Source organism: Lupinus angustifolius, chromosome LG15, assembly GCF_001865875.1.
Source record: "Lupinus angustifolius cultivar Tanjil chromosome LG15, LupAngTanjil_v1.0, whole genome shotgun sequence".
Lineage (NCBI taxonomy): Eukaryota > Viridiplantae > Streptophyta > Magnoliopsida > Fabales > Fabaceae > Lupinus > Lupinus angustifolius.
Genome location: NC_032023.1, coordinates 11,709,563 through 11,724,127, shown reverse-complemented (window position 1 = coordinate 11,724,127; position 14,565 = coordinate 11,709,563). Strand labels below are relative to the sequence as shown.

Here is a 14,565-nt window from a genome sequence, read left to right as displayed (position 1 = left end):
CAACTTTGGTTCACCAAGATAGTAACTTCAAAATCACCTCATGCAGTATTTCATATTCTAGTTTCTTCTTTTTCTAATTTTTGTTTTACATTTTTAAAGTTGATCTATAAAACATTCATAAGAAAATTGAAACAATTGTGTTAGTAAGTTAAAAGCTTACACGATTTACCACAAGTAACAACACAAATGACATAAAATAAATATAGGAGAATTTGTTGATATTATTCAACTAATTATGTCTATGTTATCAGAAAATATTAACCACAATCAATATATTTTATAGATTACGATTATAAGCTTTATCACACTTTTTTTTGTTGAAGAATAATGTTAATTAAATATCAATAGTAAATAACTTATATATATATATTTAGAGTAAATTACACATATACTTATGAGTTTTAGTATAAAACTACGAGGATATCAATATAATTTACTCATATTTTTTACTTTTCAAAGAAAGGCAGGTGATTAACTCATAGAAGCCCCATTGTGCAGCAGTATCTTATCATTGTTCCGAAAAGAATAGAGTACTGAACTATCCCCTCATCATCTTCAAAACTTCCCTTCATAGAATCTAAGACAAAATGACAGCACAAACATTGAATCATTCTGCTTTTCCCTCCACAACTCCTCAATTATCATTTCTTCATCTTCACCCTTTCTTCAAGCTGAATCAACCATTCCCTTCCACTCTCCCAAACTTCTCTATCATTCTCTCTCATGCCACCTCAAACTCACACACTGGTCCACTCAACAAGAAGCGTTCTTCTTCTTCATCATCATCATCCACCGCCAACACAAACAACAAGAACAACAAGAATAAGAAGAATACTAATACTCATACTAATAATAATAATAATAATAAAAACAGTTACAAGGTTTTGAATGACGATGTTGCCCCTTTAACTTCCGATTTTTCTCCGCCTACTTCACTCCCCAAACCGCCAGCGGGATTCGTCGTAGACGACACCGGCAAGCTTCTCACGGTTTCCACGCACCGACTCGCCACTCTTGTGAGTATTACTATGTCTATCTCTATCATGTTATTATCCTTAGGAGGAGTGTTATTTAATTTCAATTGTAGCACACTTCCACAATTTGAACCCGTAACCTTACCTCCCAAGTAAAGATGTAACTTGTTGTACATAACCTTATATTCAAAAGCTGTTTCCGGGATTTGAACCATGACCACCTCCAGGTTAAAGGCAATCAATCTTACTGTTACTGTTGTGTCGCAATTTGACCTAAAATAATTATTAGTCTAAATAGTTGCTTTACAAATTATGATAAATGGTGAACCATGACATCCAGGATAAAGAGAAGCAACCTTACTCTTCTGCCGCCTCAGTTATTGTACTTGAATTTGACCTAAAATAATTACTAGTGTAAATAGTTGCTTTACAAATTATGATAAATTGCGAACCATGACCTCCAGGATAAAGGCAAATAACCTTACTATTATGCCGCCTAAGTTGTTGTACTTGAGTTATACCTAAAAAAATTATTAGTGTAAATAGTTGGTTTACAAATTATGATAAATTGTGAGCAGGTTGATCCAATTAACAACCGTCCCTTGGAGTGTGTGATAAGGAGAGTGTTTACAAGTACTCAAGGACATGAGTGTATGTTGCTCTGCCCAGTTGACATGTAAGAGTTTTATTTTTATTTTTGTTATAGCATAGCATAGCAGGATATGTAAGTTGTATTGCTAATAAACCTCAATTTACAAAACTGAAACATCATTTAAAGAGCCACCTTCTATGAAGGATTCTCTATCAACAATGTTCAAGACTGTTTAGTTTGAAGGGGGGAAACACAATTTAACACTCTGCCTATCCTATGTAATAATTACTTATCAGTATGACATGTAAGAGTTTCTTGAGTCATATCTTACGAGGGGAGTACGTCTGCTGTATTACAAGAGTTCGCCACTCCATTTTCTACTTGTGATTAGTCAGAAAGTTACTTGGTTATAAATTTTTTGATTGAAATAAATTTTCCAACTAATTATAACAAGTAACACATGGATTGACACATTTTTTGACTAAATGTTGTTCTAGATTAAATTGTCATTTTAGTTCCTGAATTTGTAAGTACCTGTCATATTAGTCCCTACTCCTTAATTTTAGGAAAATGTTGTTCCAGTCCTTAAAATTATGATTAATTTGTCAAATAATTCCCTATATGTATTCAGACTGGAGCATACAATTTCATGAGATTATATGATAATTTCCTAAAAGCAGGTACTGACATGATGGCTACTTAAAAAAATTAGAGACTAAATGGTGTTTTTCTCTTCATTTAATAATTTCTTGACTGTGGACATGTCATTTTTGCTGCAGGCCTTTCCAAATCTTAAAGAGCACGGGAGTTGGATGGTCAGATGTAAGTTTCCATTCCGCATTCTAAGTGTTATTTTGTTTGGTTATTCATTGCCTCATTGGTGCTGGCACTGGTACCTCTAATCTTGATTTAGGAGTAAACTTTATTGACTATTTTATGATGCATTTGAAATTAGGATTTGAGATTAGTTAGTTTTGACATTAATATCATCTTGTGTTCTCCTTATATATTGTCTGAACTCTGAACTAATTCTGAAGTATCCGGCCATCCTTATTAATAAAATTTCATTGCTTACTATGGTGGAAAATGTAATAGGTGGAACTCCATTCTCATTCTTATTTTGTTTGTGTTTTAGGTCAATGACGAGGAACTTGAATCTATTCTGCCTGCAGCTTCTTATGCGCTTGCCAAGATACGCATGTATCTGGTTTATAGTGGGTATGTTTGTTATTTCTCATGATTCAGAAAGTCATGGAATTATCTATAATGTTTATTTACTTAATATTTCTGCTTGTTCATGTCAGATACTGTTATACAGCTCGTGGTGGCTTTTGTTACTCAGAAGAGGACATATTTGACTTTCATCCAGGCAAGGAATTCTTTTCTCATCCTTTTCACTATAAAAGTAATGTCTAATGTTCCTGACATCAGAAGTTAAACTAAGGTTTATTCAGCTTATTGCTCAAGAGTTTCTACTATGCAATAGAGATTCTACAGATCATGGGGATCTAGTTACATTATGCATTTTGGACATTATAAAGCTTGAAATTTGCTTCGATACCTCCAGGGTGTAGCTTGGTCCTTTGTTTAGGACTTAGGACTTAAGCAGACAAGGAGAGCCCAACCCAAAAGATTAGTCTATTAGGTGGGAGAACCTCATGACTTAAGTACCACATCAAATTTGCTATGCTACCTAGTGTGTAACTCTTAACATCCTTCTGTTTGTTTCCCTTTGATTTTGTAGCCACCTTTTCTGGTGAAGATATGGACTTTCTACTTGTTCTATTCTCTTCATAATCTCTTCTAACTCCTTATTATATTGATTTTAATGGGAAATTGATATCCCCGTAAAATGAAAGTTCGCTTGCTAGCGCACTTGCATAAAAGATAAATGGAACTACGGCAGATTTTTAATATTTTTGTGGCATTTGACTGGTAGTTGCTCCTCAAGATTTTTACTTCTCTTTGGATCATTATTTACATTTAAATGGAAGCAGGGTTGTAATTTTATCTATTCATTACCCTACAATGCTATAGTTTATTTTACCGAAACTATTATACAATAGTGCTTGTCTTTGTTTTTTGTCTATTCCTAGCAATCCTTGTCTTTGTTTTTTGTTGCTCTGTTTCAATAGTACTTGCAGGTTTTGTGGGAAGTAATGGTATGTTGGCAACAAAAGACTTAGTCATTAAAGAAAGTCCCACCTGTACATTGTTATTATTGGAGGATTCATACAATTTTGCCAAAGCAAAAGCCTTTCTTACAGTTTGTGGTTGAAACATCTTCACCATCATTTACACATCATTCCTCAACCCTCCCAAGAAACAACTCAATATGTACTCAGCATGTAAATCCAGCCTAGTGATAATCGCATCAAATTCCTCATAGTATTCACTAATTGTACCCTTCTGTCTCAACTTCATCAACTCAGCCATTGGATCATCACAGACTTCTCCAAACCTCTCCATTAAGACCTTGGCATATTTCCCCCAAGTAGGCAGAGAATTCCATTAAGACATAAGCATGATGCCATTTCAATGCGTTGCCTTCAAAGTGCATTATAGCCAATTTGACCTTAAATTCCTCTGGTGTATCATCAATCATGAAATATGTCTCGCATTGATACAACCATTCTTTCACATTATCACCATTGAACTTAGGAAAATCAATTCTTGATAACCTAGTGTGACACTATTTTGCCTGAACCCACAATCTCCTTGGTTGGTGCGACTCTTCGAAGAAGAACCTTCATCATCTCCATGTTTTTGAAGCAATTCGTCAAAGGACAGCTTGATTGACTCTCCCAGTGTCCTCTACATAGACCCTGCAAGTTCAGCCAGTTTAAGTTCCAATCTCTCAGAAATTCGATTCTCCAACCTCTCCTCCATTTCTCTCATAGCTGCTTGTGTTCTTGTAGCCTCAACCATGATTCTATTCTCCAGGAAAAAATTGCTCTAGATACCAATTTATATGGGTGTTAGGGAAGCTAGGAATTCAATCCCGAATTCGAGAGCTTCAAAGATTAAGAAGTAGAGATTCTTGTAAAGAAGAAAGGAATCTGAACTATTCTTATTGATGTAGTAAAGAATTGAAGAAGATGCAAGAAGAGTTTTGTATAGAATTGTTGAAAAATTGTCATAAGTGGCAAGTAACTTGTTTAATAAGTTATTTATACAAAAGGCTAACACTAACTAACTAACTTTTCCTCCCATTAACTAATTATGCTATTACAATTATGCCCTTATCATAAAACTTATGAGCCATGTTTTCCATTTTGCAGATGGTAAAGAAGGGGGTGGTTTGTCAACTGAAGGTGTAGAAGTTACACACTTCAATTTGGTAATCATATTATCTTTGATTGCACAAATGTTTTGTTGTATTTTTGTTATATATTGAATACTTTATTAGAGAAGCAAACGTGCCACGTAATTGTTTACCTTTTAGAATGCGTTTTTCTAGTTGTGCCCATGGATACAATTTAACTCACAAAAGGAAACTTGTCCGAATCTTATCAGCCTAACGGCCCCATGGTCTTTTCCTCACTCCTTTACATCGGTTCTCTTTGGCAGCGATGTGGATCAGTTGGATCTGGCGATATCCATCACTCAGTCCCTTACCACTGTTCTTAGTTAAGAATAATCCCCCAGTAAACAGAGTTGTCTGTATCTATAGTCATTTTTTGAAACTCAAAGTGAAATGTGTGGATGAGTCTTGCTCAATTGAAAAAAAATGTTTTTTGGGTTCTCAAACAGTCTATTAATGGAAGAAGCGTGTCCCACAACTAGCAGATGATTAAATGTTCAAAGAGTAACTTATTAGATGAATATCCTTGAATGTATTGTCCTCAGAACAATTCCTTGAATATCGAGATAAGCACAAATGCAAACTGGTTGAATTTTACATTGCCGTAGGGTAAGCATGGTGACTTTTGATCTGTTAGATAGATGGTTCAAGCCATTCTTTGTGGGTTTAGTTGTAAATTACAGTGAATTTTAGGGTATTGGTTTACCTTTTATGTTTTCCATGTAATTTCAATTGATCATCAAGTTCTTCATAGGTTGTGTGTCATGAAGGAACATGCTTTTTTTGTTAGGATGTATTCCTTGTGCGTTTGTCATTCTTATATGGTTGCTAAAGCAAGCTCTTGCTTGTTACAAGCCTTTGTAGAACTATGCACGTTAAAATAGTGCATGCTAATTTATAACAATTTGTGGCAGGAAGGAGCACACTACATGATTTATACCCCATCTGATCCACTTCTTTTTGTTGTTGTAAAGGTAAGGTTCCACGTTCAAGTTTCTTACAACTAACTTTTTCCTCTTTTGAATGGCGCTGGAAGCACCTTATTTATCCTTTAAACTCTGCCTATGAAATGCATTTCGTACTTGACTGGAAAATTTTCAGTATACCAAAGAGGTGTTCCAAAGAAGAACTTAAATAATTTATCCTTTTATCATGCAGGATCAGAACGGGGTGTTGCAAATTGCTGATGATGTAAGTGGGCACTCACTACAGAATTTGGTCACTATTTCATTTCTCAGCTTCTATATGTTACTGATAATTTGGTTCTCACACACGATAAAAACTTTCAAACAATCTCAGTCCGTTTATTCTAGTGGTCCTTATTTGCATTGCACTGGTGTACACTAATTAAGGGGTGTGCTATATTCTTCATTTTCTCATTATTTATCATAAGGTTTAACATCAATATTAGTGCCCGGGGATACAAGCTCTGAATTAATAGCCATAAGAGGTTTCACTAACCTCAACTTTGGTGAACAGGAACTGCTTGAGGATCCTGCTGTCACTAGCGCGGTAGATGAAGAGACTGAATTTAACGCCTTGGTGGTATGTGGCTTCATCACTCTTCCTAACAAAAACTTACTTTGGTTTTTAAGTTTGACTGTTCTCAATTATGTACTTTGTGTTGTACAAGCAGGAGGAAGAAGCTGCACTTCTTGACTCATTGTTGGGTAAAAGATAGCCAGATGGAGTGACCCCTTTTGTGCATATGATCAATTTTGTATGTATGCCTGTGCTATATTATAGTATATTAAGGACTGAAGTCAGCTTCGATTTTCTTAATGCTCCTTTTGTGTGTTCTTTTCTATTAAAGCAATTAGTTCGGGTGTGTGATAGACAGTGAGACTGTGATTGAAAACAAGAAATATCCTTTCTCAAGTGATAATTCTTTTAGAATTTTAGTATCTTAAATTGAGTCTTTTTACATTACATCACATCAGTTTGTACCTGACATCCAAATGCTCATATTATATGTGTGAGAATAAGAGGATTTACGTTCTAGACAACAAAGAAAACATGTCTCCAAGAAATTAGAGGCCTTGACCCACTCAGCACACGGTTGGGAGCTTGACCGACTCAGCGCACAGTTACGAGCTCACACTCTTTACAGTATTCATGTTGCCTTGTCGTCACTTGTATGGAAACCAAATTGAGGGAATGACGATGACTAGTTACATGCTGACAACTTTATGAGCATCCACTGTGTGAAGGCTTGGTGACGATGTGGCTTCAATGGATGCAGTTAAAAGTTAATAGTGGATGTTAAGGCCCTTTGTTTCTTTTATTGTTTGGCTCTGATGTAGGGCTATCCATGTTAGATTGGTGTAACCTTGTTTGTTGTTTTGGATTGCAGCTTTTATTTCGGTTTATATGTGACTGTGTGTCTTTATATGGCAGGTTGTATGGAAACATATTTGGGAAAATGTTTTTGTTAGAGCTTTTATGTCGATAGTGTTGTCTATTCAGAATAAAATGTATAACCTGTTGCACTTAACGAAGCTTGTTCCTATAGACGAAGCTTGTTCCCTATCATGAATGATTGATATTTATAATATGTTTTAATAGTTTTATATTAGAATGTTTTTTTAGGTATCCTCTTCTTTTGGATAAAGAATTAATGTTTTTTGGGGTGTGTTATTATTCCTCCTAACAAGTATCATTCACATGAATCGAATATTTGACATTTTGGTTATCATGAGATCTAAAAAGACTTTACATCACTAAACTTGTATCTTGTTCATGACTATATTAGAATTGGCTCTTGATTTAAGGTGAATGAGGTGGGTACGAGCAATGCTTACATGTTCATATACTCATACTTATTTGCGGGTGTTCAAATGGGTAATGAATATCCTTGAGTACCTAACAATTTTCCAGCTGGACTTTATATTTATATATCTTGTAGTAATTAAATTATATATAAAAAAGAATTATGGCATAAATATGGTAACAATCAAAAATAAAATTTTGAATATGTAGGTAATGGTGCAACAAATAACATTATACTTGTTTCTAGGGTGAGAGGACATTGCTCACTTTATTTTGCCTCATTATGACTAGACTTAAATACAGTTAGATTTTATTAGTTTTAGAATTGAGTTTGAGTTCAAAACTAACCAGATTAACATTTATAGTCAAATAATAGATAAATATGGCCCAATCCAACATGTCCTATGGCAATCCATTCTTTGTACTTGTACGTGCACATTTAATTGTGTACAAAATAATGATATCTCATTAGCCAAATCTATAATTGATTTTCTAATTTTTTTTATATGTATAAATGCTAAATTATCTCTCTCTATATAATCTTTTATATGTCAAATTATATATATATAACAATGAGTAATATTTAGACACTTTATTTAAAATGATATGCATTATATCTAATAGAGTTTAGCGTCGGGTTCGAGTTTAAAAGTTAGCTCGATCGACATTTGGGATTGAGTTAGTCTTCAAGTCTCAAATCAGGTTCGGATTCAAAAGAAATAACTAGGGATGGCAATAAAAATCGAACCCGTGGGTACCCGTCCGAACCGAACCCGAATTTAACAGGAAAAACTCGATGTGATTGAGATCAGGTTCGGGTTTTACCCGGATTTAAATTTAGGGTTCGGGTTTGGTATAGCAAAGACTCTAATCCGAACTCGCCACGAAGTAAGGTAATTCAATTTAAAATTGAAATTTCTATCAGTTGCCAATTGTTTTTAATTTCTAATTTTACTTTACATACTATTGGATCTTCAAACATAAAAGAAATGACATAATACAAGAGAAAATAGAAATGTTAGAGAAAAATTACACGAAAATAATATCATATTTTCCTTAATACTTTATCATTTTCGGGTTTTTTCTGAGTTCGGGTTACCCGAAACCCGACGGGTTCGGTATGCTATTTTTATTTTCAACCCCATTGAGTTTGGGTTCAGGTTCGAGTTTTGAATTTCGGGTTCGGGTTTAGGTATGTGCAAACCCGACTCCGATCCGCCCTATTGCCATTCCTAGAAATAACTCAACCAACATTTAAGGCAAGTAAGAGACAAATCTTAGTCGATCCAACACGTCTATGCTCAATTTTGTGAAACCCAAGCTAGATGTCAAGCCGAAAGAGATCCTGTATTAGGTTTAACCGGTTTAAATAATTAAATTGGCCGGTCAAACCAGAAGATTTCATATATAATTAATAATTTGTATATATAAATATATAATTATATATAAATGTAAATTTTATATAATTAATAATTATATTGAAGTAATATCTCTCCATATTTTTTTGAACCAAGAGTAAAATAAAGATTAGAGTAGTGTGTTGTTTCTTTAGATTTTAAGTGACCAATCCAATTTACTTCTTGTGTTATTTCCGTGTAACCGAGTTTAACACAGTCAGACCAAAATTTCAATTTAAAGTAGTTCAATTCTCATTTGATTAAAATTATAAACCAGAGTTATTTTCAAGTCTGATCAGCGGTCAAACTGGTCGGACTGCCTAGTGGGGTCCGGTTCTCAATGATATTTTCACGGTATACATGATTGCAGGTATTTTTTACATTCATATTTTGATTCATTTATCTCTGTATCATGTCGGTTTTTCATATATCTATGCTGCTTGTGTTCTTGTAGCCTCAACCATGATTCTATTCTCCAGGAAAAAATTGCTCTAGATACCAATTTATATGGGTGTTAGGGAAGCTAGGAATTCAATCCCGAATTCGAGAGCTTCAAAGATTAAGAAGTAGAGATTCTTGTAAAGAAGAAAGGAATCTGAACTATTCTTATTGATGTAGTAAAGAATTGAAGAAGATGCAAGAAGAGTTTTGTATAGAATTGTTGAAAAATTGTCATAAGTGGCAAGTAACTTGTTTAATAAGTTATTTATACAAAAGGCTAACACTAACTAACTAACTTTTCCTCCCATTAACTAATTATGCTATTACAATTATGCCCTTATCATAAAACTTATGAGCCATGTTTTCCATTTTGCAGATGGTAAAGAAGGGGGTGGTTTGTCAACTGAAGGTGTAGAAGTTACACACTTCAATTTGGTAATCATATTATCTTTGATTGCACAAATGTTTTGTTGTATTTTTGTTATATATTGAATACTTTATTAGAGAAGCAAACGTGCCACGTAATTGTTTACCTTTTAGAATGCGTTTTTCTAGTTGTGCCCATGGATACAATTTAACTCACAAAAGGAAACTTGTCCGAATCTTATCAGCCTAACGGCCCCATGGTCTTTTCCTCACTCCTTTACATCGGTTCTCTTTGGCAGCGATGTGGATCAGTTGGATCTGGCGATATCCATCACTCAGTCCCTTACCACTGTTCTTAGTTAAGAATAATCCCCCAGTAAACAGAGTTGTCTGTATCTATAGTCATTTTTTGAAACTCAAAGTGAAATGTGTGGATGAGTCTTGCTCAATTGAAAAAAAATGTTTTTTGGGTTCTCAAACAGTCTATTAATGGAAGAAGCGTGTCCCACAACTAGCAGATGATTAAATGTTCAAAGAGTAACTTATTAGATGAATATCCTTGAATGTATTGTCCTCAGAACAATTCCTTGAATATCGAGATAAGCACAAATGCAAACTGGTTGAATTTTACATTGCCGTAGGGTAAGCATGGTGACTTTTGATCTGTTAGATAGATGGTTCAAGCCATTCTTTGTGGGTTTAGTTGTAAATTACAGTGAATTTTAGGGTATTGGTTTACCTTTTATGTTTTCCATGTAATTTCAATTGATCATCAAGTTCTTCATAGGTTGTGTGTCATGAAGGAACATGCTTTTTTTGTTAGGATGTATTCCTTGTGCGTTTGTCATTCTTATATGGTTGCTAAAGCAAGCTCTTGCTTGTTACAAGCCTTTGTAGAACTATGCACGTTAAAATAGTGCATGCTAATTTATAACAATTTGTGGCAGGAAGGAGCACACTACATGATTTATACCCCATCTGATCCACTTCTTTTTGTTGTTGTAAAGGTAAGGTTCCACGTTCAAGTTTCTTACAACTAACTTTTTCCTCTTTTGAATGGCGCTGGAAGCACCTTATTTATCCTTTAAACTCTGCCTATGAAATGCATTTCGTACTTGACTGGAAAATTTTCAGTATACCAAAGAGGTGTTCCAAAGAAGAACTTAAATAATTTATCCTTTTATCATGCAGGATCAGAACGGGGTGTTGCAAATTGCTGATGATGTAAGTGGGCACTCACTACAGAATTTGGTCACTATTTCATTTCTCAGCTTCTATATGTTACTGATAATTTGGTTCTCACACACGATAAAAACTTTCAAACAATCTCAGTCCGTTTATTCTAGTGGTCCTTATTTGCATTGCACTGGTGTACACTAATTAAGGGGTGTGCTATATTCTTCATTTTCTCATTATTTATCATAAGGTTTAACATCAATATTAGTGCCCGGGGATACAAGCTCTGAATTAATAGCCATAAGAGGTTTCACTAACCTCAACTTTGGTGAACAGGAACTGCTTGAGGATCCTGCTGTCACTAGCGCGGTAGATGAAGAGACTGAATTTAACGCCTTGGTGGTATGTGGCTTCATCACTCTTCCTAACAAAAACTTACTTTGGTTTTTAAGTTTGACTGTTCTCAATTATGTACTTTGTGTTGTACAAGCAGGAGGAAGAAGCTGCACTTCTTGACTCATTGTTGGGTAAAAGATAGCCAGATGGAGTGACCCCTTTTGTGCATATGATCAATTTTGTATGTATGCCTGTGCTATATTATAGTATATTAAGGACTGAAGTCAGCTTCGATTTTCTTAATGCTCCTTTTGTGTGTTCTTTTCTATTAAAGCAATTAGTTCGGGTGTGTGATAGACAGTGAGACTGTGATTGAAAACAAGAAATATCCTTTCTCAAGTGATAATTCTTTTAGAATTTTAGTATCTTAAATTGAGTCTTTTTACATTACATCACATCAGTTTGTACCTGACATCCAAATGCTCATATTATATGTGTGAGAATAAGAGGATTTACGTTCTAGACAACAAAGAAAACATGTCTCCAAGAAATTAGAGGCCTTGACCCACTCAGCACACGGTTGGGAGCTTGACCGACTCAGCGCACAGTTACGAGCTCACACTCTTTACAGTATTCATGTTGCCTTGTCGTCACTTGTATGGAAACCAAATTGAGGGAATGACGATGACTAGTTACATGCTGACAACTTTATGAGCATCCACTGTGTGAAGGCTTGGTGACGATGTGGCTTCAATGGATGCAGTTAAAAGTTAATAGTGGATGTTAAGGCCCTTTGTTTCTTTTATTGTTTGGCTCTGATGTAGGGCTATCCATGTTAGATTGGTGTAACCTTGTTTGTTGTTTTGGATTGCAGCTTTTATTTCGGTTTATATGTGACTGTGTGTCTTTATATGGCAGGTTGTATGGAAACATATTTGGGAAAATGTTTTTGTTAGAGCTTTTATGTCGATAGTGTTGTCTATTCAGAATAAAATGTATAACCTGTTGCACTTAACGAAGCTTGTTCCTATAGACGAAGCTTGTTCCCTATCATGAATGATTGATATTTATAATATGTTTTAATAGTTTTATATTAGAATGTTTTTTTAGGTATCCTCTTCTTTTGGATAAAGAATTAATGTTTTTTGGGGTGTGTTATTATTCCTCCTAACAAGTATCATTCACATGAATCGAATATTTGACATTTTGGTTATCATGAGATCTAAAAAGACTTTACATCACTAAACTTGTATCTTGTTCATGACTATATTAGAATTGGCTCTTGATTTAAGGTGAATGAGGTGGGTACGAGCAATGCTTACATGTTCATATACTCATACTTATTTGCGGGTGTTCAAATGGGTAATGAATATCCTTGAGTACCTAACAATTTTCCAGCTGGACTTTATATTTATATATCTTGTAGTAATTAAATTATATATAAAAAAGAATTATGGCATAAATATGGTAACAATCAAAAATAAAATTTTGAATATGTAGGTAATGGTGCAACAAATAACATTATACTTGTTTCTAGGGTGAGAGGACATTGCTCACTTTATTTTGCCTCATTATGACTAGACTTAAATACAGTTAGATTTTATTAGTTTTAGAATTGAGTTTGAGTTCAAAACTAACCAGATTAACATTTATAGTCAAATAATAGATAAATATGGCCCAATCCAACATGTCCTATGGCAATCCATTCTTTGTACTTGTACGTGCACATTTAATTGTGTACAAAATAATGATATCTCATTAGCCAAATCTATAATTGATTTTCTAATTTTTTTTATATGTATAAATGCTAAATTATCTCTCTCTATATAATCTTTTATATGTCAAATTATATATATATAACAATGAGTAATATTTAGACACTTTATTTAAAATGATATGCATTATATCTAATAGAGTTTAGCGTCGGGTTCGAGTTTAAAAGTTAGCTCGATCGACATTTGGGATTGAGTTAGTCTTCAAGTCTCAAATCAGGTTCGGATTCAAAAGAAATAACTAGGGATGGCAATAAAAATCGAACCCGTGGGTACCCGTCCGAACCGAACCCGAATTTAACAGGAAAAACTCGATGTGATTGAGATCAGGTTCGGGTTTTACCCGGATTTAAATTTAGGGTTCGGGTTTGGTATAGCAAAGACTCTAATCCGAACTCGCCACGAAGTAAGGTAATTCAATTTAAAATTGAAATTTCTATCAGTTGCCAATTGTTTTTAATTTCTAATTTTACTTTACATACTATTGGATCTTCAAACATAAAAGAAATGACATAATACAAGAGAAAATAGAAATGTTAGAGAAAAATTACACGAAAATAATATCATATTTTCCTTAATACTTTATCATTTTCGGGTTTTTTCTGAGTTCGGGTTACCCGAAACCCGACGGGTTCGGTATGCTATTTTTATTTTCAACCCCATTGAGTTTGGGTTCAGGTTCGAGTTTTGAATTTCGGGTTCGGGTTTAGGTATGTGCAAACCCGACTCCGATCCGCCCTATTGCCATTCCTAGAAATAACTCAACCAACATTTAAGGCAAGTAAGAGACAAATCTTAGTCGATCCAACACGTCTATGCTCAATTTTGTGAAACCCAAGCTAGATGTCAAGCCGAAAGAGATCCTGTATTAGGTTTAACCGGTTTAAATAATTAAATTGGCCGGTCAAACCAGAAGATTTCATATATAATTAATAATTTGTATATATAAATATATAATTATATATAAATGTAAATTTTATATAATTAATAATTATATTGAAGTAATATCTCTCCATATTTTTTTGAACCAAGAGTAAAATAAAGATTAGAGTAGTGTGTTGTTTCTTTAGATTTTAAGTGACCAATCCAATTTACTTCTTGTGTTATTTCCGTGTAACCGAGTTTAACACAGTCAGACCAAAATTTCAATTTAAAGTAGTTCAATTCTCATTTGATTAAAATTATAAACCAGAGTTATTTTCAAGTCTGATCAGCGGTCAAACTGGTCGGACTGCCTAGTGGGGTCCGGTTCTCAATGATATTTTCACGGTATACATGATTGCAGGTATTTTTTACATTCATATTTTGATTCATTTATCTCTGTATCATGTCGGTTTTTCATATATCTATGCATCATGTAGTTTTTCCCTGATGCAGGTTTCACCAATGGTTTTTCACTTTTTTTACCATCTAATGCCCAGCCCATCTCATGCATAAA

At 34.2% G+C, this 14,565-nt stretch overlaps 1 protein-coding gene across 1 annotated transcript; it reads left to right on the top strand.

The window, feature by feature from the left end:
- LOC109328079 (probable serine/threonine-protein kinase samkB) lies at positions 514 to 7,313 on the top strand. The gene is made up of 10 exons (XM_019561339.1): positions 514 to 1,016; positions 1,553 to 1,650; positions 2,346 to 2,388; positions 2,702 to 2,784; positions 2,871 to 2,935; positions 4,848 to 4,906; positions 5,785 to 5,844; positions 6,029 to 6,061; positions 6,350 to 6,415; positions 6,507 to 7,313. Exons 1-10 carry the CDS (start codon positions 588 to 590, stop codon positions 6,549 to 6,551), a joined length of 981 nt encoding a protein of 326 aa, XP_019416884.1. The 5' UTR covers positions 514 to 587; the 3' UTR covers positions 6,552 to 7,313.

Bases quoted from the DNA above. Each gene is read 5' to 3' on its own strand.
- LOC109328079 (XM_019561339.1), top strand. From the start codon at position 588: ATGACAGCACAAACATTGAATCATTCTGCTTTTCCCTCCACAACTCCT. The intron at 1,651-2,345 runs GTAAGAGTTTTA...TTTTTGCTGCAG, and splicing joins TTGCTCTGCCCAGTTGACAT to GCCTTTCCAAATCTTAAAGA. The intron at 5,845-6,028 runs GTAAGGTTCCAC...TTTATCATGCAG, and splicing joins TTCTTTTTGTTGTTGTAAAG to GATCAGAACGGGGTGTTGCA.